Source organism: Rhodnius prolixus, unplaced genomic scaffold, assembly GCF_049639745.1.
Source record: "Rhodnius prolixus isolate KJV_2025 unplaced genomic scaffold, Rpr scaffold_7, whole genome shotgun sequence".
Lineage (NCBI taxonomy): Eukaryota > Metazoa > Arthropoda > Insecta > Hemiptera > Reduviidae > Rhodnius > Rhodnius prolixus.
In genome coordinates this window covers 11,106,183-11,131,324 of record NW_027411582.1, presented here as the reverse complement: position 1 = coordinate 11,131,324, position 25,142 = coordinate 11,106,183, and the positions used below count along the sequence as shown (strand labels likewise).

The following is a 25,142-nucleotide window of genomic DNA, read 5'->3' as shown; positions in this document are numbered from 1 at the left end:
TCTTATACTTTTTTCATGTGTTCATTTACTACTATAATATAAGTTTACTGGTATGGCCGAAAGAACACTTGCTTTATTTTTTTCTATTCAGAGTGTTCAATACAATGAATAAATAATAATAACTCCCGCGCTTCTTCAGCTTCGGCATTGTCTGCCACTAACAAGGTTGTCATTCTACTATACTGTCATTTCAGTGTAATGTAAAGAATAATCACAAAATAGAAGTAAGTAAAGTAAAGTAATTGCCTATTTTTTCAGGCGGGCTTTACGTCCAACTACCAACTAGGTGTCGTGGACGGAGGCGACTAGCAAACATACTTTACAGTAAATTTCTATTATTAACCATTAAATTAACTCCAAGGCCTAAGACCGGGAATCGAACCCAGTATCACAATACATACTAGCTTCGCAGGTCTCGCCTCTAACCAACCGCTCGGCTACCGTAATCACAAAGTAACTGTTAATAAGAATAAAATTTGTGATCAAAATTGTAAATTTGAAGGATTTGAATAGATTTTTGTCAGTAGTTTTGTCCACACCAGATTTTTGTTGTTGTTATTTTTGCTTTATTTATTTTTTTAATGCTAGTGTTGGCTGAAAATTGGGAAATGTCATTGTCAGTCAGGACATTGTTATGAGTCAATTAGTGTCCAACATTTATTTGAAAAAAAACACAACGAAAAATAAAAGAAAAAAAACAAAGCACTTAACGGGCGCCATAACAATACAGCTTCTCACTTTTTGTCCATGATTCTGGGTCAACAACGTTTGAACTTCACAATAAATTAACCCTGACCGGTCGCATTAAAGGCGAGAGCGTTTTGTCAAGCGGCTAAGTGGGTGCCGTCACAGTAATTGACAATGCCACGCGATCTTCTCAACCGTTCTCTTGGCATATTACTGCCGTACTGGAAGTGCCAGCATGGGGCACTTTCACCCTCTGTGTTTAGATAATATCTGTGACAATATTAGCAACAATGTTGAGGGTAAATAGAGTAGAAATAATAACATAGCGCTAACAGTGATACTGTTATCAATATCATGTGATTTACAACTGTTTGCAAACCTACTATTATGATAAATCAAATCAGTTACAGAGTAAATTTTAAAATCTCCCATTATTAAGGTCTTTCTGATTTAGGATACTTTTGCAAGATATTAACTTCACTTATCCGGCTTTCGTAGTAAACCTCTAAAATAATTGTTATTTGAAAATTTCAAAAAACCGACGTTAACATATATAAAATTTAATTTCAATTCAGTTATTGAAATCTTACATACCGTTTTGGTACTCTAAGGGAGATTTCAAAATCTAAAACCAGCACGATTACAATTCTTACTCTTAACAAGAGAAAATAATAATAAAATGGCGGTGATTATTACTCAGGTGCACAAAATATGTTTTAATAGGGAATAAATTAGATTGGCTCGTACCTATTCGTATTTATTTATTTATTTTTTAAATAAACAATTTTTTTTAAACAATTAAAGAGCTATTAAATCCCTTTGATCCTCCCTTGACGACATTCTTCCAGCAGAGACCAATTTTTACGAATCTTACTTCTCGTAAGAGAAGTAAGAAAAAGAAAATAAATAATGTACTTCCTATGGTTGAACAACTTAACCATCATAACATGATTTCCATTTCCCTTAATATAATTTCAATTTTATAATTTTAATAATAATTATTAATATATTTGCGCCTAATTTTAAATTCAAGTTAGATTACTAATAAATTGTTTACAATCTATCGTACTTAATGTGACGAAGCAGTTAGAATGTGCAATGAAAAACTTGTCAGAGGTTAAGTTAGGTAGGTTAAAAAAGAGAAGAAAAAAATATATTTGTATCGTTTCAGTTATATATTTTACAGCAGATCAAAGCGTGAACTCAACCACAAAGTAAAATATTTTTTGTTTTTATTTTTTATTTCTTTTACCTGTTTTCATATTCAGTGAAATTTCTCTTGAGTTGTGTTCGTGCGAAAACTTCACTTAGTGCCGGCCAATTGTCTCCTTCATTTGTTACTACTTTTTGCTCTTTTTTTTTTTCTTTAATCTAACTTGTTTTCTGTGAGAATGGTTCCTTTGTTAATACTTATTTTTCTTCTTATAACCTACTTTTAGATTGTGGTGCGATATTTTAATGTTGAATAAATGTTTTGACAGCTTTTGTTTCACATAACCAATTGTCCATCTCATTCTGACAAAGTTAGTACGTCATGATTAGAAGCGTTTATTTGTTATTGTTATGTTATTATTTTTCATACCAAAAATAATTGATTCAACTATATCTTGGCTAAAAATTACGCCTTCTTAGTCAGCTCAAGAACTTTCTTTTGCAGTCTTGATAATGTGCAAGACTTAGCATTATACTACCTGGAAAATTATTAGGTTGAAGTTTAGACTTCTTCCTCTCCGTGCTTACCTGCTTATAGTACCCCCCAAAAAAATGTTGCCTACAAAATAGCCCGAACAGTACTTGTGCTTATGTGTTGATGCTTTAAAACAAGGTTACTCCCTTACAATGATTGGATGATCTGTTTATTTTAGGGCCATAGAAGTGTTTTAATACAGAGTATCTCTCTGATTCCTTTGTTTTAAAGTAAAAAAAATTACTCTTATTGCATGAACGTTCAATTTTTCAATGACAAAAAGGAGAAACAAGTTTAAATTCATAGTTAATTTATTTTTCTATTACATTTGACATTAATTTTAAAACTTTTTGGACTATTTTTTGCTTACATACACACTTTTGATAATCCCATACTTATATTCAGTGCTGGACGGAGGGTCCTAAATGTCAAATAAATCAATAAAATATTATTAAAATATGATAAAATATATTACTTCTGCAAGTTATTTCTCTTATACATTTTCTATTTTACTTTTCAGAAATAAAATTAAGCAAATGGTTCAGCGTGGTACCCTGTGGAAATTGTATTGGATCTAAAGACCTGGTAGAGAAATTAAGCCGTACTAGTGATGAGATTGATGTCTGGAGTGTTCTGGAAAAAGCTGTGAACACTTTTATCGAAACAAGATCATTGAGAGTAATTTTACCCGATTGGATTAAACCTACAGATGGAGCCTTGGATATAGAACTCGGCCAGGCATTTCAAGGTTGGTCCTACATCCTAAATTCTTTCTTACTATAGTAATTAGTAATATTCACGAAATTAGGAGAAAATCGTAGGTTGCATAATTGTCTATTCAAAAAGTGGTACTCCTGATTGTAGAATTTCAATTCTTCAGACTTGAAATGTAAGCCACTCATTTAATATAAAGGATACATTGTTATGAGGTGCTTTTTTGGGAAGTGTTCCCATCCCCTCTGCATAGAAATTATACCGATTTTATTGGGCTTTTCACACTTAGTTGATTACTTAAAGCCTATTTATTTTTTTTATGTTAGGTCGTCGACGAGGTGGTGGTGGAGGAGGAGGTAAAAAAGGTAACAACTTGTCCATGATGATGATGGGCATCATGGGCAAAGTTGCGCTGATGACGATGTTGATGGTGAAGATTAAGGCAATGAAAGCGCTGATGATAGCCATTGTTGCTCTGCTCATGTCTAAAATGCAATTATTTAAAATGATGTCACCAACCGCTGGCAGAGGTAAGTCATGTTTAAAAATTTTTAATTAAGTACTTTAGCCAATGGTGTTAATTTTGTATCATAAAATGCTGCATTGATTTACACTTCTCTTCTACTTACAAGATATTTGTTTTAAACAATTTTTTGATTACTCAAATTTGTATGATACAAATGTTTCTTAGACATTTTTTGTTTCTTAGTTTGGTACAATTAGCATTAAAACCTAAAAATAAAACGCCATTAATTGAACTAGAATTGTTTCAAACATTTTAAAAGACGAAAGTGGACCTGGAAAAAGATATTATAATCTATGGATTTAAAAAACCAGTACTGTATTAATATTAAGCTTGCTATACTACAAGGTTTAATTAGATAATAATAATAAAATAAAATTGCAAGACTAAATTAACCAAATTTGCTACTTACCAAAAAAAAAATCAGTATTAACCCCTAACGTGCACGCTCGAGTTAACTCGAGCGCGCTAAACTGGCCAAACTGTTCACACTCGAGATAATTCGAGCGGCGTTGCACTTTATGCTACTATAATTTTTCACTCTCGAATATAATCGAGAATTGAAAATAATGTGAAAGCAAAGAAAAGCAATCGTTTTATAGATATTTATCATTTACATGGGATTGTAAGCTATAACACTTACTTATTCAAATATAAAATATAGCGGTTTTTTCAAAAAAAAAATGTGCATTAAGGGGTTAAGGCCGAAACATATGAATGACATTAAGTTACGAACTTGAATCTGTTTATGCAATTTTGTTTAATCTAATTTGTGCACTTGATTTTAGAAAGGTACGAAGAAATGAAATTTCTACATCCATTAAAATGAAGACATTGTCGTGGGGATCTGCTTTAAACCTAGCTAATCCCTTTCCTTATTTTGAAATTGTTTCAGAAGGTGGTGACGGAGGAGCTGCTCATGTGATTGTTTTAAAGGAGAGTGGTGGTGGTGGTGGTGGTGGAGGTGGCCACGGTGGCAATGGCGGCGGTCATTCAGGTGGCACGGTGCATGTTGTGCATGAAACGTTCCCATCGTCTGGAGCGTGGAACGCTGACAGTGGTAACGTTGGAGCCAACAGTTGGGGCGCGGCGGGAGGTGCATGGAACACAGGAGGCAGTGCTCCAGCTGGTCATGGATCTGCCAGCTGGGGCAGAAGAAGTCAGGACTCTTCTAAAGTGTTATTAAATACATCAAAATAAATGGTATGATTTCAAAAATCTAGTTTAAAGTAGACTTGATATTTATTTATTAGGAACTAACTATACCCGGCCGGCCACGCGTTGCTGGGGCTCAGTCGGGTTAAATGGAACTATATGGCGACGGAAGAGCTAAGGCTATGTCATTTTAGGACCGAGTTGCTGCTATAATCAATCTAATTAGAAACGTTTTACCAATTCTTCCTGGTGCATCCAAGAAAAAGATTTCTCCACCCTATTATTGACAGGTTGCATTATTTGATCGTAGATACTATTTTCCACCAGCGAAAGCTTAGCAATATTTGATTGCAAATACGACTAAAGATCACTCGTGTTTAAATTTTATTCACGATGCTATTCTACATCGAACGAAGCAGCAGCAGATAGATTCGGCGTTTGGCATTACCGATTGATAGCAATTTCTAAGCACAAATCTTAATTAAACTGTGAAATCCATGTTCAGATTTGAATTTTCCTTGTGCTTTTGACGGAAAATATCTTCAGCCATGTGCGATTCATATTTCTTCCATGCGTGTACGAATTTGATTTGGATGTGACGTGTTGCATTTGTCTTAATGCATACATCCCAGTGACGGTCGATCTCCAAGTTCATTCAGGGCTTGAAATGCACTATGGTAAGTGGCATGTGTAACCCCGTTGACAATTCTTAAATGCTGGAACACGTTGGACCGTGCTTATTTACCAACAGCAAGCGAAGAAACATGCATTCATCTTGATTGAGATCACAGTACTTGGGTGTACAGTCTGATTATCCTAGATTCTTTAACTATGCCCTGAAATTAATCTCAGGATCTCACCTAACTCACGGAGGATGATTAATGCGACAATTACATAGCCTTTACGCAGAACGTTGTGCTGCACGTTGTAGCTATAAAATCTGACACTTATCTCACTATTTTCAAGATCAATCGACCTCTCTATGAAAATATTAGTAAGACGCAGCAGAAACTGTATTCAACAGCACAAATATTGCTCCGTTCAGGTGGCAAGGATTTGCTTTTTATTTGCATTAAGAATGCAGATATTTATTACAAAAACTTCCTGATCAGAGGAATATTTTCTTCTTTAGATGCATTAAATAATTGAAGCGGTGAGATTAAAAAGGAAAACATTCCAACAGTTTTATTTGCCTCTCAGGGTAAAACTATTGAATATAACCCAAAAACACTTATACAGTACTGTTACCATAGTTATAATGAACAAATTTGCAATTCTACATTTTAGCCTTAAAGCTATAGTTTGCTTGCTATGGAGTTTTTTTCTATTTCCCCAAAAATTAGGTCAGTGGGAATGTTTTCCTTTTTAATCTTCAATTATTTCAAATATAATAAAGTTCAATAATCCTGCTCTGTGAGCGTACATAATTTGTGGCCAGACCTTTGCTTAAAAGTTGTCTTAAAAAAATAAAATTAGATGCATACATACAGGGCCGTAACGAAGGATGTTAAATAGACGTAAAGTTTATCAATGTCTAGTTTAACTTCTCCTTATACGGACAATTACTTTTTTCCTAATCTGTTAAATGTTAAATGTAATTTAAATTTGGCAACTTGGTTTATTCAAGTTTTTGAATGGAATATTGTGAAATGTGAGTTGATAATTCACAATAAAATTGGTTGTGTATGCCACATTGTTCGTGTTTAATTTATCTGTGGTACATTAAATTACGTGATCAAAGACTACCTTTTTAGTGAATACCGTGACATTCAATTCTAACATTGAAATCTTACTAGATGCGTTGATTAGAAGTGCAACATTCCACATACTTCCGATGTAAATTTGCTGCTAGATTAGATGAATACAGATCTTTTCTCTACAGTTATCCTATTGTTCCTAAGTAAGATTAAAAACTGGAATTCTTCTTCAGGTGGACGACACGATCTACACAAATTTTGATTGGTGAATATTTTTATTACAACAAATGTAATAAACTGGTCGCATATTACCAAATTGTTACCTATATGAATAGAAGTAAAGGCAAACACATCATTTTTTGTATTATTATTTTGTTTTTTTAATTTAAAGTTTCAAGTTGGTACATCATATTCTCGTTACGGCTCTGCATACATGTAACTAAACAGCTTCATGAAGGACGCTATTAAAAGCGACGAATAATTCTTACATAATGCATTGATCTAAGTTACATAAGTCTCCTAAAGGCTTCAAAATTTTGGTATTCCAGCCATACTTAGACACTTGCTCTTTATATTCAGACAAGTTTTAATTACAATGTTATTATGTACTTGTTAATTATATGTTAGAATTTATTTAAATGTTTTTAATTGTTTATTGCAGCTTCAGCAAAATATTCCACGGAAATGAACTTACCCTTTTCAAGTGATTAAAATTGAGAATTTCAACTTCAAATTGGAACTTTCATCTTCTTCCATTGTTGCAGACAAAGAGAATAGGGAAAGAAAACCATAATACATTGATTACAAACAAAACGTGCGATTACAAGAAAAAAGCAAATACCTAAAAGCCGATGGTTAATTATTAATAACCGCAGTTTATCATTAATGTTAGAATAAATATTTAAAAAAGGCTATGCCTTACACATTATAATCAATTGATAAAAACGTCAACAAGGCAATCCTTGTTAATTGTTTGACTTCTAAGTTTAAAATAATGTAACGATACTCGAAAAAACTATTTATTTGAATTTTAAAATTAACTAAAGTAACTTATATTAAGTTACTTAATTATATTTATTTATTATAATTTATTGATATTGGCTTTTCTTTAATATGTACGAATATCTTTTTTTTTATTACGGTGTTAGTAAGATGCGAATTTTGTAAATATTTTAAACTATTTCATATGTTTCATGTATCTCATATGGTGTAAAAATTATTCCATTTGTGTTTTTCTTTAAATAAACCTCATTCCAACTAAATGATTTACCTCGATTTATTCAAATTTTATAGAATAGGGAAAGAGTAAATGTTCTGAGTAAAGATTTCAACGTACTAGGAAACCTACCTCTACTACCTTCAAACTTAACCAATTCCCCTACTTCTACTAAACATACCTTCACGATTCACGATTTAATACAATTTCGATACATTCACGTTCCTCCAAAATAAAAGATTATATACAGGAGGAGAGGACGAACCTTCGGGAGGTGATTCAGCAGTTCATCACTATGGCTCGATTCTCAATTGTGTCCAGGATAATTGCCTTTTTAACTTTTCCGTCGATATTCGCATTTTTCACCATAAAAACGGTCGTAACTTTTCTGTCCTCTATCCTACAACAAATTGCTTATTAACCCAGAGCCTCAAAACCTTTCTTATAAACAATGAAATTTGTTCTTTAACTCTAAAAAAAAAAATAGTTCTCGATGATTTTTGTTAAAATTTTCAACTGTATTTTTTCAATGATTAATGAATCAAGGAGTCACCCAGTTACAGAAAAAGTTGTGCATTTATTATGCTTCAAAACCATATGAAACATGTGGAATGTTAACATCTGTATCTATCACTCTTAGTAACCTTCCCCATTCGACATATCTAACTAGAGTGGATTATGTGAGTGAAGTCGAAGTTTCTGCACCTAACCAATTAATCTACCTTTGATTGTAAAAGAAAGTTCGAATCTGGTAAAGGGAAACAATGAACATAAGCGTTACGATAAATCAATTAAATTTTCCAAAACTGCGGACCCAACCACAATTTCTTTTCAATTTTCTTTGTTCCTGTTAAGAAGGGAACCAAACTGCATTTAACTACTTTTAAGTCTTTTGGGCAGACGCTAAAAACTCTGTAATAAATAAGAGACTGCTATAGCTGCTGGTTATGGAGCAATCTGTACTTATGACAGAAATCATGAGGTACTACTTTTCCAATCGTCAGTGAATCCAGTCTCCCTAATCAAAAATCTTTAGAATAATAATAAATGCTCTTCGGTTCGCATTGATCTTACCATTCATAATGACCACCATATCCCTTTTACCCATTACCTAGCAAAATCCTGTTTTCTCTATTTTATGATTTCATATCATTTTACAATACTAAACTTGTATAATAATATTGAAGAATTACTTCAAATTATATTTTAGTAAAAATAGTATATTTAAAGAAAATTTAATAAATACTTCAATTAGGAATGGGAAAAAAATAGACGTATTGACATGCCAATGCTATCTAGCGGCAATAGCTTGAACTAGAAAGATGTAATTACACAGAAACTAGTTTCAGTGATCACCGCTAGGTAGCATGAACATGTACTTTGACACTATTAAAATAAACATTGAATAACCTACTAACAAAACAACTCTCCGGTTAGGCAGTGGGGTAAAAAGGTTATTCGGTGTCGTCCAAATATTCTTTTTATCAGTTGCAACAGTAATAATTCGCTTTATTTATTAAATATTCTTCATCCACGTCGATAAACATTTTATATCATCAGTGTTTTAAAAAGAGGTTTTCCTCTAAACAAATTTCCATGTTTAAAATTCACTGTTTACCTCATAATTTGATGTTTTTTTTTATTTATGATGATAGTTTTAAGTTGATGCTGCTGTAACTAAGTCAGTGAGAACTTTACATAGCTTAGAAAACTGGATTGCATTATCTATTAAGCGAAAACTTCCTAGGAAATTAAAGAACTTCTTTTTGCATCATTACTGCATTAAGCACTTCTTGCAGGTAAGCAACATTTATTGTATATATGTACTTTGATTTTTAATTACGAGTTGATGTGATCAGAAGTGTTTCTGAAATTGACATGTTTCCAAGACAGTTGATGCATTTTAAGTGTACGCATCTAATTTTAAAAAGTTGATTTTAGTCTTCATTATTTTCATAAAAATGTTTCAACGGTCATAAGTTGGTAGATTTAGTTCGTAACATGTTAATAATTGTTGGAATTATGAACTTCCACATAGGGTGAAGGGACCAGTAATTGACTGGGCACCAGTAATTGACATACCAGAAATAAACTGGTATTATAAGGGATATGAGCCGTTTTTAGTGGTGATTCTTTCAATTTCGTTATTGAGAAGCCTTTGGGCAGCAGTTCCAGAAAAATATTAATTATTGGAAGGTTCCTTGGTATCAGTGGAAGGTTATTTGTGTTAAAAGTTCAAAATCAAGGAAAAAACAAGCCGTTGCTAAGGAGGATTGATAAGAAAATAATTTTCCTTTTTTTCTTATTTTTCGTTTATTTGTTCATATATTCGTGTGGTTATCAATGTTCTGTTATAATTAGTATTACTTGTAGATTTCATTTATGTAGTTTTTTTTTTTAATTATAAGAAGCATTGAGGATTAAAATGGGGCTGTCAATCACTGGTCCTTGAAACGGCAATTTGCCCAGTAATTGACATGTATGTCAATTACTAGTCCTACAGCTTTTTTGTTTGAGACCAGTGATTGACTTCCTGGGAAAATGGTAAGATAGGTTGATAAATTTTATTATAATTAAAAATTCAATCATTGTAAAATAAAATCATTGATAAAAATCGGCAAAATAAATAGTAAAACTTCCAACAAAATATGTTTAAATTAATGAATTAGCAAATGTACGCCTTATTTCAAGAGGGCATGCAGAATGATTATTCTGTAGAGAACAACAATGTATGAACAACAAACTGGAATAATCGTGATCGCCGAACAGCTTCACGAGACCTACGTGATTGATAAAAACGACGCCCACTTATCGGAGTTGGAAAATCTCTCATTCTCCCTCAGTTTTGGGTCCTAGCCACATGACAAAGAAGAAAGGGAGGAAATGGCTGAACCATAGAATTCCATCAAAGGAAACGGCCAGGGGAAAAATGAAGCTCCCTTAAGAGAAGTACCAGGTGCGAAATCAAACATACGTGGAGAGTTGGTGACTTTGTGATGTTACACAATAATAACATAAAAAAGATTGTAAGATCTATTGTATTTACCAATTGACAGACATGTTGACCGAAGACGAATATATAGCATCCCATAGGCTAAATAGGTTAAACTGTATTAAAAAAAAATGAAATCGGTATGAAAACCATTTTTAATCCCCAAAGTCGTGAAGGTTGGATCGCCCTGTACTACTTTATGGAGAACGTTACCAATTTAATAAAACCGTTGATTTGTGAGGTTTTCAAATGGCTTGTGATTTCAAGTGGCTAATTATCAATTACATAAGATATATTATGATGTTCATTTCCTATCTATTCCGAAAGAATATTTTGTTTTTTCATTCATTTTTTCTTTTATGGTGTGCCTATTTTAATAACACATATTTTTGTCAATTGGTTACCTAGTTATGTGAATATCAGTGGTTTATTTGTAGGTATGTGTATTTTAATACCTATCCTTTCCAAGTTAAAGAGTCAATAACAGATATATATTTTTTAATCTAGTTTTTTTTTCATTGACGTTTCATTTATTTATTACTGTTATAAGTGCGAATGCTTACAACCTGTGGCGGGACGCGAGGAACGTGCACACAATGTATAATATACATGTGCCCAAGAGGTAACTCAGTAATAATAAACAATAAAATACAGAATAGATGCAGAAAGTAAGAATGAATTACATTCAGATAGTTTGGTTTCGAAGCAAATGACACTGGCAGCACAGATTGTGGAAAATATTAGCGAAGCGCTCCAAAAGAAGGGAAGCGTAGGAGAAATTTGGTTCACTAGAAAGCACCAACAACTCGAACACAAAGTCGCGTAGTTGCGATCGGTAGCAGCGTTATAGGCGGAATGAATAAAACAAGGATGTGACCACATAGTCTAATCGGAAGTAGAGTTTGGTAAAGTGAGAACCAAAAAAGTTCCAAAAAAAAAAGGTTTAAGTAACAAAATATTTAGCGGAAACTTGAAAGGATATGAGAGCGGAAGGGTTGAGAGAAAGAGATAAAAGCGAGCCGACAGACATTCTGTACGATCTAACAAGCATGTTAGCTAATATCTCCTTGGTACTATTGAAAGAAAGGGCTGTTCTTCAAATTACCTGTCTTGGTTTAGATTTAATTAAAACTGTCCGGTAGGACAGTTGTGTAAGGGTTGATCGTCAAAAACTGCATAAAAAAGAGTAACGATGAAAAAATATTAGATTATTTAGGTTTGCCTATTTAAGAACTGATTGTAATTAATTATGAATAAGACTGATTTTTGTTATAAATCCAATTGAAAAAGTGATTTAAGTGATTTATTTAGATTTAAAAGTGATTTTGAATGCATACCTTATGTCGTTTCATGAATATATTTGTATGTCAATTACTGGTCCCACTCCATGTCAAACACTGGTTCCACCGAAAATTCGGTATGTCAATTACTGGGTCATTGACATACTTACATATAAAGTCATTTTTGGTTGACATAAAGATCGAATTTACTGCATTTAAAATATTAATAAAATAAAGTGCATCCTACTGGAGCGGTACAATTTTACAACCTACACCTGGAGCCAAAATAACGGAAGTTATTCTATCTTAAACTCGAATTTTTTCTTAAGCAGTCAATTACTGGTCCCTTCACCCTAAATATTCAAATTTCTCTTATTTAAAGGGGAGTAAACTCCATGAAGTTTCAATTAATAATTTAAAGATTAATAACGTCCTAGAATTATAGACCTTGGATTTTGTAGTAGTTTTAAATTCTAACTTATTGAAAATTGATTTTTTTTCTAAATATTTGTAAATTACAATGAAAACAATTGTATAAATAATAGTTTATATGATTTTTATTTTTGTTCTCAGCGTTCTTTCGATATTCTAGTGGTAATTCTGAACTAGTTCAATTCAAAGCATGTTGTTTCTCAGTTAAGATATTATGTCGTATTATCTAAAGATAAATAATAAAGTATACAGTAATAGATTGGATACCTATTAAGTGCAATGATTTGCCTAAATTCAAACTATCCAGAAGGTTCATGAACTTAGATTTACGTTTTTGTTTAAAAAAAAAAAGCGCTTGTGCTTACACTTTTAATGATACTCGATCATCTTAGAACTTTTTAGTGATCTAATTAGTTTCAAGTGAATTATTAAGTCATAAACATTAGTGTTGTACTGATTGCACATTCAAAATTTACTATTAAATTAAATTTTCTATTAAGGCAGATGTTACAATATACATCTAGATATAACATACTCCACTTTTTCGAACTGTTTTACTTCTTGATTTTCGAAATAGATCGACCTAATTAGTACAATCTAGCATTGGCTTTAGTGTTAACTATTATTTCCAGGGGAAGCATCATTCCTGAAAAGTTAGATGAAAATATCCTCTTTTTCCAATGTTTTTTTTTTTTTTTTCGAAATAGATTGACATAACATATACAATCTTGCGTTGCCCTTAGTATTAACTGTCTTATACGGAAACATGAGTATTCTAGTGAAATTATGAATAATGTCCAGAATTACTTATTTTTCCATTAATTTTACAATTTTGACTTCGAATTTGGGCTTTCTGTAATTTACATTCCACCTCTGTCGTAGTTATTAATACACTAGAGCAAAAATCTTATTCTTTTGCACAAAACTAGAGGAGATTTTCTCAATTTCCTATTAATTTGGAATGTAGGCTACTCTGTGTGAATGAACAATACTTCTCTGACTTAGGTATTAAAAGTGTGAAGGAGAACATCGTAGACATATTGCAGATTACTTATCAAACAAATTTCTAGATCAACCGAATAAATAAAATGTAGTATAAGACTAAGAAAGCTGGACCAGTTGTATGTCCTATAATACATTGATTATTTCAATGTGAAATCGTTCATTCTCAATTAATTCAATTATATACTTTATGAACCAATTTCATAAAGTTTCTGTTTTATAAAAACAGAAGTGATTCTACTACGGATAGAAATGTAAGTATTAGAACTGTGCAAAGAGAAAGCCATTCACAAAGCTTGAATATACCAGCATATTGCATGCTGATTAAAAGTTTTACTTTAAAGATTTTACTAAATTACGCATTTTTTAAATGATTAGAATCGCATATTCATTCATATTTTACTTAACAATAATTATTTCACAGTGAAAATGCAACAATGTCCGTGTTTCAAACTTAAATTCTCGCGCCTCCCTCTTATAAAATACATTTCTATCTTTACAGTTCCAAAATATTACTCCCACAGAATTTAAAATAAAAAAAATTCCTTATAACATATACCTACTAGATTTCAATTATTTTATTTCATAATTTTAACAAATGTTTGACAATTCATTAATATTTTGGATAACACCAAGTAACCTCCCTTGCTCAGTCAATAAGTGTAGTGCGGCTAAAGAACTAGAGAAGTTGAAATCTCTACATTAATTTGGTAATCCTACCTCTGAGATAGATAAAAGTCCGAAACCGATAAGGGATATAAAAATACATCCTACTACGGACAAAATTACAAATATTATGTACTGCGGACGTAACCTGATCATCATTAGATTAGTAAATTCTTAAGCCTTTAAGAAGACCTGTATAAAGTAAAGTTCGAGAAGTGTGAGCTCTGTGTCGAAGTGAAGTAACGAAGACCACAAGATTCCAAGACGAGGAAGATGAGTACGATAAGCTTGATTCGCTTGTAGAACGAGTGAAACCTGAACATGATGTTCACTACTTATATTACATTAACAGAATAACTGAGAAGTCATTAAATCACCAGATTTGGATTTAATAAAAAGGAACCTTATTTACTGATACTAAGTAACCTATGTACGTATTACATACAATTGTTTATGTATTTTGGAAAAATCGTTTCAAATTTTTGTTATTGTTGTTCTTCGTATAATATTGCCGGTGTAAGAAAAAGTAACAGGATGACAATGTATATATATCATAACATTTTAAGGCTAGAAACAAGTGTGAAATATATCGAAACTTTGGTGTTCATACATGATGGTGATTTCGGCAATTCAGAAGAAAACTTATAGGACTGATAAGAAGTTTCTAGCTCTGTATTTCGCTGGTAATGGTTCTTGACTTTTTCGTAACAAGAATGAAGAGGGTAGTAGTGCCCACAAGCAGGAGTAGAATGAGAAATACTTGCTGAAGCAAGTGTTGTGTGAACAAGACCTTTCCTTTTGTATCGGCTTTATTTTGTAAGGTATTTTGCTTATCTTTGTCACTTGGCCCTTTAATTTTTCACTTTTACTTTAATATCCACCAAGCACTCTTAGCAATTCAATTATTTTTTCTTGCCCATAATAATTACAAGGTGTTACGATCAGGTAGAATGTTACTCAGTTTTCAACGGATATATTTGTTTTAGATAAATGTTTTTACGAGTCGTCAGTCAAGTTTCGTGTGTGATGAAAATCAATAATGGACAATTAAAATTTTTATATTTAGTTTAATGGCCCTTTTTTGCGATCTAACTACAAATTTACTGAATCTGATTTTTCGTATTTTCTCTTGAACCGCATTTACGATTTCCTGTAAACAACGTACTTTCATTATATTAATATGATCTAGAGCATGTGTATTGAAACATTTCTCTCGAAAAATTGATAAAAACTAAAAACTCTGAAATAAATAAATGACTGCTACAGCAGCTGGAATGGAGCAATCTGTACTTTGACAGAAATCCCATGGTAAGTACCCCATGGTACTTACTACCTTTCCAATTGTCAACAATGAATTCAGTCTCCTCAATCAAAAATCTTTAGAAAAATAGTAAATACACTTCGGTTCCATTGATCTTAGCATTCATAATGACCTCAGAATCTTTTATCCTCCATCTAGCGAAATCCTTTCTTTGCAAAATTATTGTTATGTGCATTGTTTTAGTTTAATTAGAGTCCCTTTTATTTAATTTTATGAATAATATTTCATCAATAGTTAAATGTGTTTCTTTACTTTTGTAAATTAAATGAAATAATTTTGAACAAAATTGAACTTGAAAAATCGTTTATATTGGTTGACAAACTTAATTGGTTGACTCGAGAAGTGTTAGTTCTATATCGAAGTGAAGTAACGAAAACCACAAGTCAAGATTCTAAGACGAGGAAGATTAGTACGATAAGCTTAATTCGCTTGTAGAACGTTGCTTTTAATTACGCCTAATTCATGTTAAAATAATTTAATGTTTTACAGTGCTACGAATACGTTCTAAAGATTGATCTGTTTAAAGATTTAAACCAAAATTTCAGCATTCATATTTATTTCTTAAGTTTTTTAATGATATAAATTTATCTTAAACAAATGGTTCGTTTTAATTTTGTATTAACATTGAATAGAATGCTTTTCTAATTTAAGCTTAACTCTATAATCTGTTTATTTCATTGAATAATGATTTTCAGATTGAAAGCAGCCAATACTGTGAGTCAATAATTGCAAAACCATCTATCAACTGAAGTGGAAATGAAAATGACGTTGAGAAAACATCAATCAAATGAGTGAGTACAAACAACTTTTGTTATGAATCAATTACCATAAATAATGTATCATTTAGGTATATGTAAATTGCATGTTTGTATCACAATCTTATTAAATGATTTTTTGACTTAGAGTGAAAATAAAAAGTAATTTAGTAGGAGAATAAATAAAAACCTTTAATTTGAAAAAAAAAAATTTATTTGCATACCTATTTTGTTTACATAGACTCCATATATTACATTCTATTATACGAAAAAATATACATATAAATCAATAAAATACAAAAATTGTAGCTAAAAAAACCTAACAGAGAAACTTAAAATAAAAATGAAATTAAGGTAAAAAAATTAAATAAAAATTAGTTTCAAAAAATCCGTCATTAGGCGCCACTTATCAGGCAGGTGAAAAAATAGTTCCAGGAGTAGCCAACAGATAGCTGTGCTGTAACCTTTATATATGCGCCAGCAACAAAAATTCTCGTCAGTACGACTTGGATAATGCAGAGACGATACGCTCGTCGCTCCTAACAATGTTATCTAGTCTAGTTTTACACTCATCACGCCTCTTCCAAAGAATCAAGATGTTGGGTCAAGTGGTAACTTGAGTCGGGTTAAATAGTACGCAGTTATAACTTCCAAAGACACTATCTGAAAGAGAATAGTGAAGCTAATATTCCACAAAATTAAAGATACTTTAAGTGCGAAATTGGTTGAAAAACAAGTAAGTTTTTAATCTTACATAAAATTGCATGTGCATGGCCGGACACCTCCAAGTTCACTGGTTTTCTGTGCTCAATATTTTTATGCAATATAAAGTATAAATGATAAATCCCTTTTAGCTCCTGCTTTTTACTTTTCATTTTGCTCCCCTTCCTCTGGAGTCTTTAATTATTTATTATTTCACAGAAAAATTAAGATGTTTAAAACAATTTTCTCCACATAGGTATTTGATAAATTATCAGATTATGCCATTAAAATTATTTATAAAAGAGATAATATGTTCGGTTTGTCTTATACATGCTCAAGGGAAGTGTGCTAAATTACTTTTGTGCTGGCTTTACATTACGTAATACAAACTGTAACATAATGTTAATTATGAGTTTGATTATGAAGCTTACTCAGATTAAATCTCTTTTACAACATTTCAACTTCTATGTGATAAATATATCTTCCAAATTGGTTATTCTGTTGCAATGTTAATTGTTTATTTCGAAGTCTTGGGTCCCTTATAGTGGACTGTTTTAGAGGCTATGCCTCAACTTCATCTTGTGATTCAGTGTCAAAATTGCATGAAAAAATAAAAGTTATATGTTTTAAAATGTAGGTTTTTCTCTCCACCCAGTGCCTTTGCTCAAGGACCCTTTCTACCCTTCGCTGGCTATTCTTGATCATGGCCCTTCTTTACATCCAGCAGCACTCCCACATAAGTTGAGGTAATTCACATCTAATTTCTACACTTCGTTCATGAAACAAATCAGGAAATCTTCGAAGGTACCCTATTAATTTGTAGAATTCTACTTCAGGTAGTCTTAACTATTATTTATTGCATGTAATTTGAGATAATTCGCATCCATTTCTACATTCCATTAAATAAATCAATGATGAAATCTCCATACTTACCATGTTTGTTACCTTATGGAGCTGATCTTCATGTTATCTTATCCATTATTGATTACATCTAAAGCATTTTAACATCAATTAAACCTTTATTCCGATAAATCAAATATTTTCCTTTGAATCTGAATAAAAAGTTGTTATTTTGTGCAATAGATGGTTTAAATTAGATTTTCCGAGTTAGTTGCAGAATGGTTTAATTTGTTATAAACAGAATTAACTAAGATTTTGTATGTAAAATGCTACCGTACTACAATAAGTGAATGAAATTCAAATCATTTACTAAGGTTTTAATACTTTCAGCCCTTGGCCGACTCGCAGCCCAGTAAAGCTGAGACATAATCTAAAATGATTACTTTTGAGGGCATTTCTTTTAATGCTGCAGCACTTCCGTAAATAAGAGGTGATTCCCATCCATGTCTATTCCTGCAATATCCAAATAAGGAAATCAACCTACCACTCTGTGGTGTTATCTTCCAGGTAATCTTATCCATTATTTATTAACACTTCAGCATTTTTACGTGATTAAACCTTTTTGTTCATATATTCCTGTAGAATCGGAATGAGTAAAGTAAAGATTCTGTGTTAAAGAAAGTTTAATTTGATTGGAAAATTGAAAGGTACGAGAACAAAAAATGATGAGTATTTATTTAAAAAATGTTTATTTCACTTAAAAGAGTACAATACACTGCTATTTTGAAAATGAAATTAAGTTCATGTAATTACTAACACTCAGTTTTACTTTCTTGCGTTTTCTTCCTAAAAGATTGATCTATTTTACTTAAACCTATACAAATTAACATTGATTTTCAAGGAAGTTGAGTTTGATTTGAAGGATTATTCAGTAGACGAACAGTCTGTCTCATTGTATAACGTTATTTTTCAGAGTTGAAACAGGCGAAACTGGAGTGCTTCCTGCAAAGAATGTTCATCGAATTAAGCCAAAATGAAAACGACGTTAGAAAACATCTATCCAACTGCAATTCATCCAATTCTTTATTATTTAGTCGATTATTTGTAAAAAAAAATATTTGAAGTTTGAAAATGTAATGTAAATTTTAATCTTATAATGTAGATAATTTTAAGAATTATTACCTAAAAGATGTAATTGAATTTAAAATGTTTTTGTGATACGAAAGAAAAAGAAATGTATAATTAGCAGCAAAATAAAGAATTATCTATAAATTATTAAAAAAGTCATTATGTATTTTCTCTTTTCCCATAGCCTTCTTATTTTTATTATATTTGCAAAGTTACAACTAAAAACAAAGTTAAAAAAGACTAAAAATGATAAGAGGCAAATAAAGTAATGTAAAACCAAAATTTCCGTTTACATTAAACAAAAAAAATAAAATAAAGTAATAGTAGTACGAAAAAATGGCGTCAGAGAGCTTTAAAAAGCAGAAAAATAAAAAATAAATGAAAAAATTGCATCAGAAAGACGTAAAACAAAAAAAAGGAAAATTAGTTCACATATTTGCCACCAGGTAGCAGCACCTACTAAACTTGTTTACTATGTAAACAAAATTTAGTTCACATGTTTCCCACCAGGTAGCACTAACACTGTTTATATACTACTGTCAAACAAGATGTCTCCTCAGTACGACTGCAGAGTCGTACTCGTGAGGAGGGGGTTATGTCGCTCGTCGCTCCAAAAATATCTAATCTAGTCAAAACACCTCTTCTTCATCATAAACAATCTTGATAATATGTTTATGTGTAATGGTTAGGGAGATGTGTTCACCTCGCCGGTCGGAAGGCAACTATTCGCCCCACCCGGCCCGGCCCGCGCGGCGAACTTTCTTATATACCCTCTAGATGGCGTCATATCACCATGACAACGGGCTCCCCCCCACTTTTAGTTCCACCAGCTGTCACTAGATTGCTCTTGCTGTCTGTTTTACCTCTCGTAGCCTTCCTTCCACACTCTCAAGACTTTGGCAGCCATTGTGTTAACTTGCTATCTTCTTACACACTCTCTAAACTTCGGCGGCCATTTTTATAACCTTGCTTAATGCTTCTTACACACTCACATGACTTTGGCAGCCATTGTTGTAACCTTCCTATCTTCTTTCACACTCTCTAGACTTCGGCGGCCATTGTTGTAACCTTGCTTAATGCTTCTTACACACTCTCACGACTCTGGCAGCCATTTTTAACCTTTTTTTTATATTTTCTTTTAATTTCTACGCAATGTTTTCATTTTTTTTTTTTTAATTTTTCATATTATTGAGAGATTAAACGAGAAAATAAATACAATATTGTTATAATTAAATCGTTTATTTATTAATTATTGATACATTTTTTACGATAAATTTTTATAAAATCTTTACAACCTCATATTTAACCACGTTGGTGACTCATTAGACTTATATAGGACTTCCTTTCACCCATATTTAACCATGCTGGCGACTCACAAGACATATATAGGACCACTTTACACCCACTTTAAACCACATTGGCGACTCACAAGACTTATATAGGACCACCTTACTCATACTTATAACCATGTTGGTGACTCACAAGACTTATACAGGTCCTCTTTAAACTCACATTTAACCATGTTGGTGACTCACAAGACTTATACAGGACTCACCTGTTCACCAGTTTTCCTCTTTTACTTCTACCACTCTCTAGACTCTGTAACCTTCCTTTTAGGTTATTCTTTTTATTTTTTCGTATTTTCTTCATCATTTTAAAATATTAATAAAATATTATTAATTATTTTCGTTTTATTTTTACTTTTTCATATTAATTAATACACTGAATGGAAAAAATAATAAAATAATGTTTTAAGACTTTTTTATTCAGAATCAAACGTATATTTTTTTAAACATGCAATTTTTAATTTTGATAAAATCATGCATACTACGTATAATAACTACATACCTTTTTTCTTATAGATTCTCAATCAAATTTGTCGGAATATTCACATTGGATTGATGATTGAAGTCTTTTTCACTGGGCTTCCATTGATAAACAGTTAAGCAGGCAGCACTCCGGATATCACCAGTATTGATTCTGAAAATAATTATTTCTTGTAATTTAAATTAAATTAAAATGTTTAGTAAGTTTTACCTAGCATTAAGAGAAACATTTATAACAATTTATGTATATTCTAAAGATTAAATAAAAAAGACTGTAATTGAACTAAAGAATTTTTTTTTTTTTTTAACCTAACCCTTTTCATTCAATGATAATGAAAAATATTTCTAAAAAACACACTTACTCCTTACAAAAAAAAAAAATAAAATGAATGTGCTTGGAAAAATATAGTCACACACATAATCTACTAGCATTATTATTATTATTATTATTATGAAATTATTTTTATGAAAATGTGTTGAAAAATTATAAGCTCGACTAAAAATAGTTCTATGTGATCGGAAAATGATGCAGAATTCACATGCATGTTTGAGGTTGAATTTTTCAATTAAATTACTGCTACAAAAAAATAAAACTTCTTTGAGATACAAAAAAAATTGTATGAAAATAGTTTTATTTCTTGTTGTATCACCCTGAACATAATAAATAATAAGATAAGACTTACCTGGATGCGAGTAACTTCATATTAATAATGGTCGTGCTGGAAGTACAGAAGGGCCCTTACAAATTCATCTCAGGTAAAAGCTGAGCTTAAAAACGGGCCGCAAGTTGACGAAAAGCCCATTGATGTTAGCACTGCATAAACTGAAAAAAATATTACATTAAATATAAGTAGGAGTTATACGAATTTGAATACGAAATTTATTGTAATTCAAATAATTTAAATGTGTACGGAGTTTTACCTAGTACGATATTAAGAAGCCCATGAAAAACATCTATAACAATTTATGTATATTATAAAAATTAAATAATCACTATGATTAATCTAAAGAATTAATTTTTTTTTTTTTTTTTAACCTGTAAAAACCTAAATCTCTTATCTGTTTGTCACTAATTTAGTCGTGAATCGCGATTACGTTTTACCAAACTCTAAACTTGACTACAATACTGACAATTTTCTTATTACAGAAATAAAGTTTGCAAATAACAGCTTAAAATATTAAAAAACATTGCAGTCTGAAAATAGATAGGGAGAAATGAAGCGGTGAAAATAGGTAGAAATTTGACACTAAGGGTACGCTACACCGAATAAGTTGCCCCATTTAGTAAAGTATCTCACATATGTAAAAAATGTTTAATGAACTTTAAGCGGAAATAAAACTAAAAAGAATTTACTCGGAGTAACCTACAAGATAGATTAAAAGCCACCACAATCTAATACCTTAATCAAACTTCAAAAATAACTTTCATAACTTAGTTTAGTCGATGCACTATTGAGCAACACTAAAGCATTCTGTTCAGAGCATTCACGAATTCTCGTCACATCATACGAATTGAAATTTTCTTTAAACACAAAACTTTTCCTTAAACATAATAATGAAGTAATTCTTCAATATTTTACATGTTAAGTATTATAAGTATTTTAAGAGAAGTGAAGTTTAACAGCATCCACAAAACAATAATAAAAAATCGGGAAAAAAGGTTTTCGCTAGATGGAGGATAAAAGATTTTGAGGTCATTATGAATGGTAAGATCAATTCGAACCGAAGAGCATTTACTATTATCCTAAGGTTATTTGATTAGGGAGACTGGATTCACTGACGATTGGAAATATTACAATACATGCTCTAGAACATAATAACAATGAAAGTATGTTGTTTACAGGAAATCGTAAATGCGGTTCAAGAGAAAATACGAAAAATCAGATTCAGTAAATTTGTAGTAAGATTGACAGATTTCGTCAAAAGGAGTCATTAAACTAAATATCAAAATTTGAAGTTCCCATTATTGATTTTCATCAAACACGAAACTTGACGATTCGTAAAAACATTTATCGAAAACAAATATATCCGTTGAGAACAGAGTAACATTCTACTTGATCGTAACACCTTGTAATTATTATAGGCAAGAAAAAGTAATTGAATTGTAACGAGTGCTTGGTGGATATTAAAGTAAAAGTGAAAAATTAAAGGGCGAAGTGACAAAGATAAGCAAAATACCTTACCTTATAAAGCCGATACAAAAGGAAAGGTCTTGTTCACACAACACTTGCTCCAGCATGTACTCGTACTTCTCATTCTACTCCTGCTTGTAGGCACTACTACCCTCTTCACTGTTGTTACGAAATAGTCAGAAACCATTACCTACCTAGATTACTTAATATCATAAGTAATCTTATGTTCTTTTTATTAAATCTATATCAGTTGATTTAATGACTCCTCAGTTTAACTGTTAATGTAATTTTAAGTAGTCAATTTCATGTACAGGTCTAACTCTTTCTACTAGCGAATTAAGCTTATCGTACTCATCTTCCTCGACTTAGAATCTTGACTTGTGGTTTTCGTCACTTCACTTAGATATTGAACTAACTCTTCTCGAACCATTACTTTTTATGGGTCTTCGTAAAGGCTTAAGAATTTATTAGTCTTATGAAAATGAGATTACGTCCGCAGTGCGAAATAATATTTGTAATTTTGTCCGTGGTAGGACGTATTTGTATTATACCCCTAATCAGTTTCGGTCTTTCAACCATCTCAGAGGTAGAATAACCAGATTAGGGTAGCGATTACGCTTCACTTACGCTCTCATGCCGCACTACACTTACTAACTCAGCTGACTAAGGGAGGTTACGTGGTGTTATCCAAAATATTAACGAATTGACAAACATTTGTAAAAATCATGAATTAAAATAATTTAAATCTAGTAGGTACATGTTTAAAAAAATGTTTTTGTTTTTTTTTTAATTCTGTGCGAGTAATATTTTATAACTGAAAAGTTGGAAATTTATTTTATACGAAGGAAGCGCGAGAATTTAAGTTTAAAACACGGACATTGTTGTAGTATAATTATTGTTAAGTAAAATATGAATGAATATGCGATTCTAATCATTTAAAAAATGCGTAAATTAATAAAATCTTTAAAGGAAAACTTTTAATCAGCGTAGAACATGCAATATGCTGGTATATTCAAGCTTTGTGAATGTTGCATATTTTTAATACTTACACTTCTATCCGTAGCAGAAATGCTTCTGTTTTTATAAAACTGAAACTTTATGAAATTGGTTCATAAAGTATATAATTGAATTAATTGAGAATGAACGATTCTACATTAAAATAATCAATGCATTATAAGACATACAACTGGCCCAGATTGGATTTCTCCAAAGGAGCTTTCTTAGTCTTATACTACATTTTATTTATTCGGTTGATCTAGAAATTTGTTTGATAAGTAATCTGCAATATGTCTACGATGTTCTCCTTCATACTTTTAATATGTTAACTAAGACAGAGGAGTATTGTTCATTCTCACCGAGTACCCTACATTCCAAATTACATTGCAAAATTAATAGAAAATTGAGAAAATCTCCTCTAGTTTTGTGCAAAAGAATAAAAGATATCGAAAAAACCCTTCTCGAACTTTACCATTTACAGGCTTATAAATTTACCAATCTGATGAGGATCAGGTTACGTCCGCAGAATATAATAATATTTGTAATTTTCAACCATCTCGGATATAACCAGATTAGGGTAATGATTTCGACTTCACTGCTCTCCCCAGTCCGCAATACACTTACTAACTGAGCAGACTGAGTAGGTGTAGTTTCAATTTATTAATTGAAATAATTGAAATTTAGTACTTGTTAAAAAGAAATGTTTTTTTGTTTTAGTTCTGTGCTAGTAATATTTTAGAACTGAAAAGTTAGAAATGTATTTTATGGTTGTTTAGTTAGGAGGTTATTTCATGTTTATTTTAATAGTGTCAAAGTACATGTTCCTGCTACCTAGCGGTGATCACTGGAACTAGTTTCTAAGTAATTACATCTTCCTAGTTTAAGCTATGACCGCTAGATAGCATTGACATTACTTTAATGACTATTTTTTTCCATTCCTAAAAGTTACTTTAAAAGTAAGAACAGAATGTAAGGAATTTCTACAATTTCTTTAATTTAAATATAAGGACTTTAATTTCTGATTTATTCTTTGATTTAATTAGAGCAAATACCAAAATAATATACTTATAAATTCCACACTAAATCATAAATTATTGTTAAACTAAATATGGATAAATATGTTAGGCAAAAAATGCGAAATTTGTAATTCAATTTTTCTTCTAACTCCACTGGAACGCTCCGGTTTCTGTATTTGATAGCAATTATTAAGACCAGGGCTATATTGTGTAAGCTAGATCTATTTTAAAAACCTGAAATAAAAATGATTAGAAAAGGTACATTACTCATTATTTACATTACATTACTCATAATTTCACTAGAATACTCATGTTTCTGTATAAGGCAGTTAATACTAAAGGCAATGCTAGATTGTATACGCTAGGTCAATATAT

General features: G+C 31.3%; 1 protein-coding gene and 2 long non-coding RNA genes across 19 annotated transcripts in view; 2 read left to right on the top strand and 1 right to left on the bottom strand.

The window, feature by feature from the left end:
- LOC141446972 (uncharacterized) overlaps positions 1-7,721 on the top strand; it is a 38,715-nt gene extending 30,994 nt beyond the window's left edge. For 12 of the 14 annotated variants that reach the window (XM_074114036.1, XM_074114035.1, XM_074114032.1 and 9 more), the window contains 4 exons: positions 2,895-3,122; positions 3,415-3,618; positions 4,507-4,814; positions 7,125-7,717. In XM_074114036.1, coding sequence (XP_073970137.1) covers positions 2,895-3,122; positions 3,415-3,618; positions 4,507-4,811 — 737 coding nt within the window. In that variant the 3' untranslated portion in view covers positions 4,812-4,814; positions 7,125-7,717. Of the gene's footprint in view, positions 1-2,894; positions 3,123-3,414; positions 3,619-4,506; positions 4,815-7,124 lie in introns of all 14 variants that reach the window. The other 2 variants (XM_074114044.1, XM_074114043.1) reach the window with 2 other exon arrangements.
- Positions 7,722-9,082: 1,361 nt separating this feature from the next.
- On the top strand, positions 9,083-18,948 carry LOC141446967 (uncharacterized). 4 transcript variants are annotated; one of them, XR_012454036.1, is made up of 5 exons: positions 9,086-9,478; positions 16,068-16,163; positions 17,467-17,575; positions 18,060-18,236; positions 18,643-18,933. It is a non-coding gene; the product is annotated as an uncharacterized lncRNA (long non-coding RNA). The 4 variants fall into 4 exon arrangements; XR_012454037.1 differs by having other exon boundaries at positions 9,083-9,478; positions 17,485-18,236; positions 18,643-18,948; XR_012454035.1 differs by having other exon boundaries at positions 9,083-9,478; positions 17,467-18,236; positions 18,643-18,947.
- Positions 18,410-23,462, bottom strand: LOC141446968 (uncharacterized). The gene is made up of 4 exons (XR_012454038.1): positions 22,807-23,462; positions 21,307-21,446; positions 20,646-20,777; positions 18,410-18,671 (listed from the first exon to the last, which is right to left on the bottom strand). It is a non-coding gene; the product is annotated as an uncharacterized lncRNA (long non-coding RNA).
- Between the last annotated feature and the right edge of the window lie 1,680 nt (positions 23,463-25,142).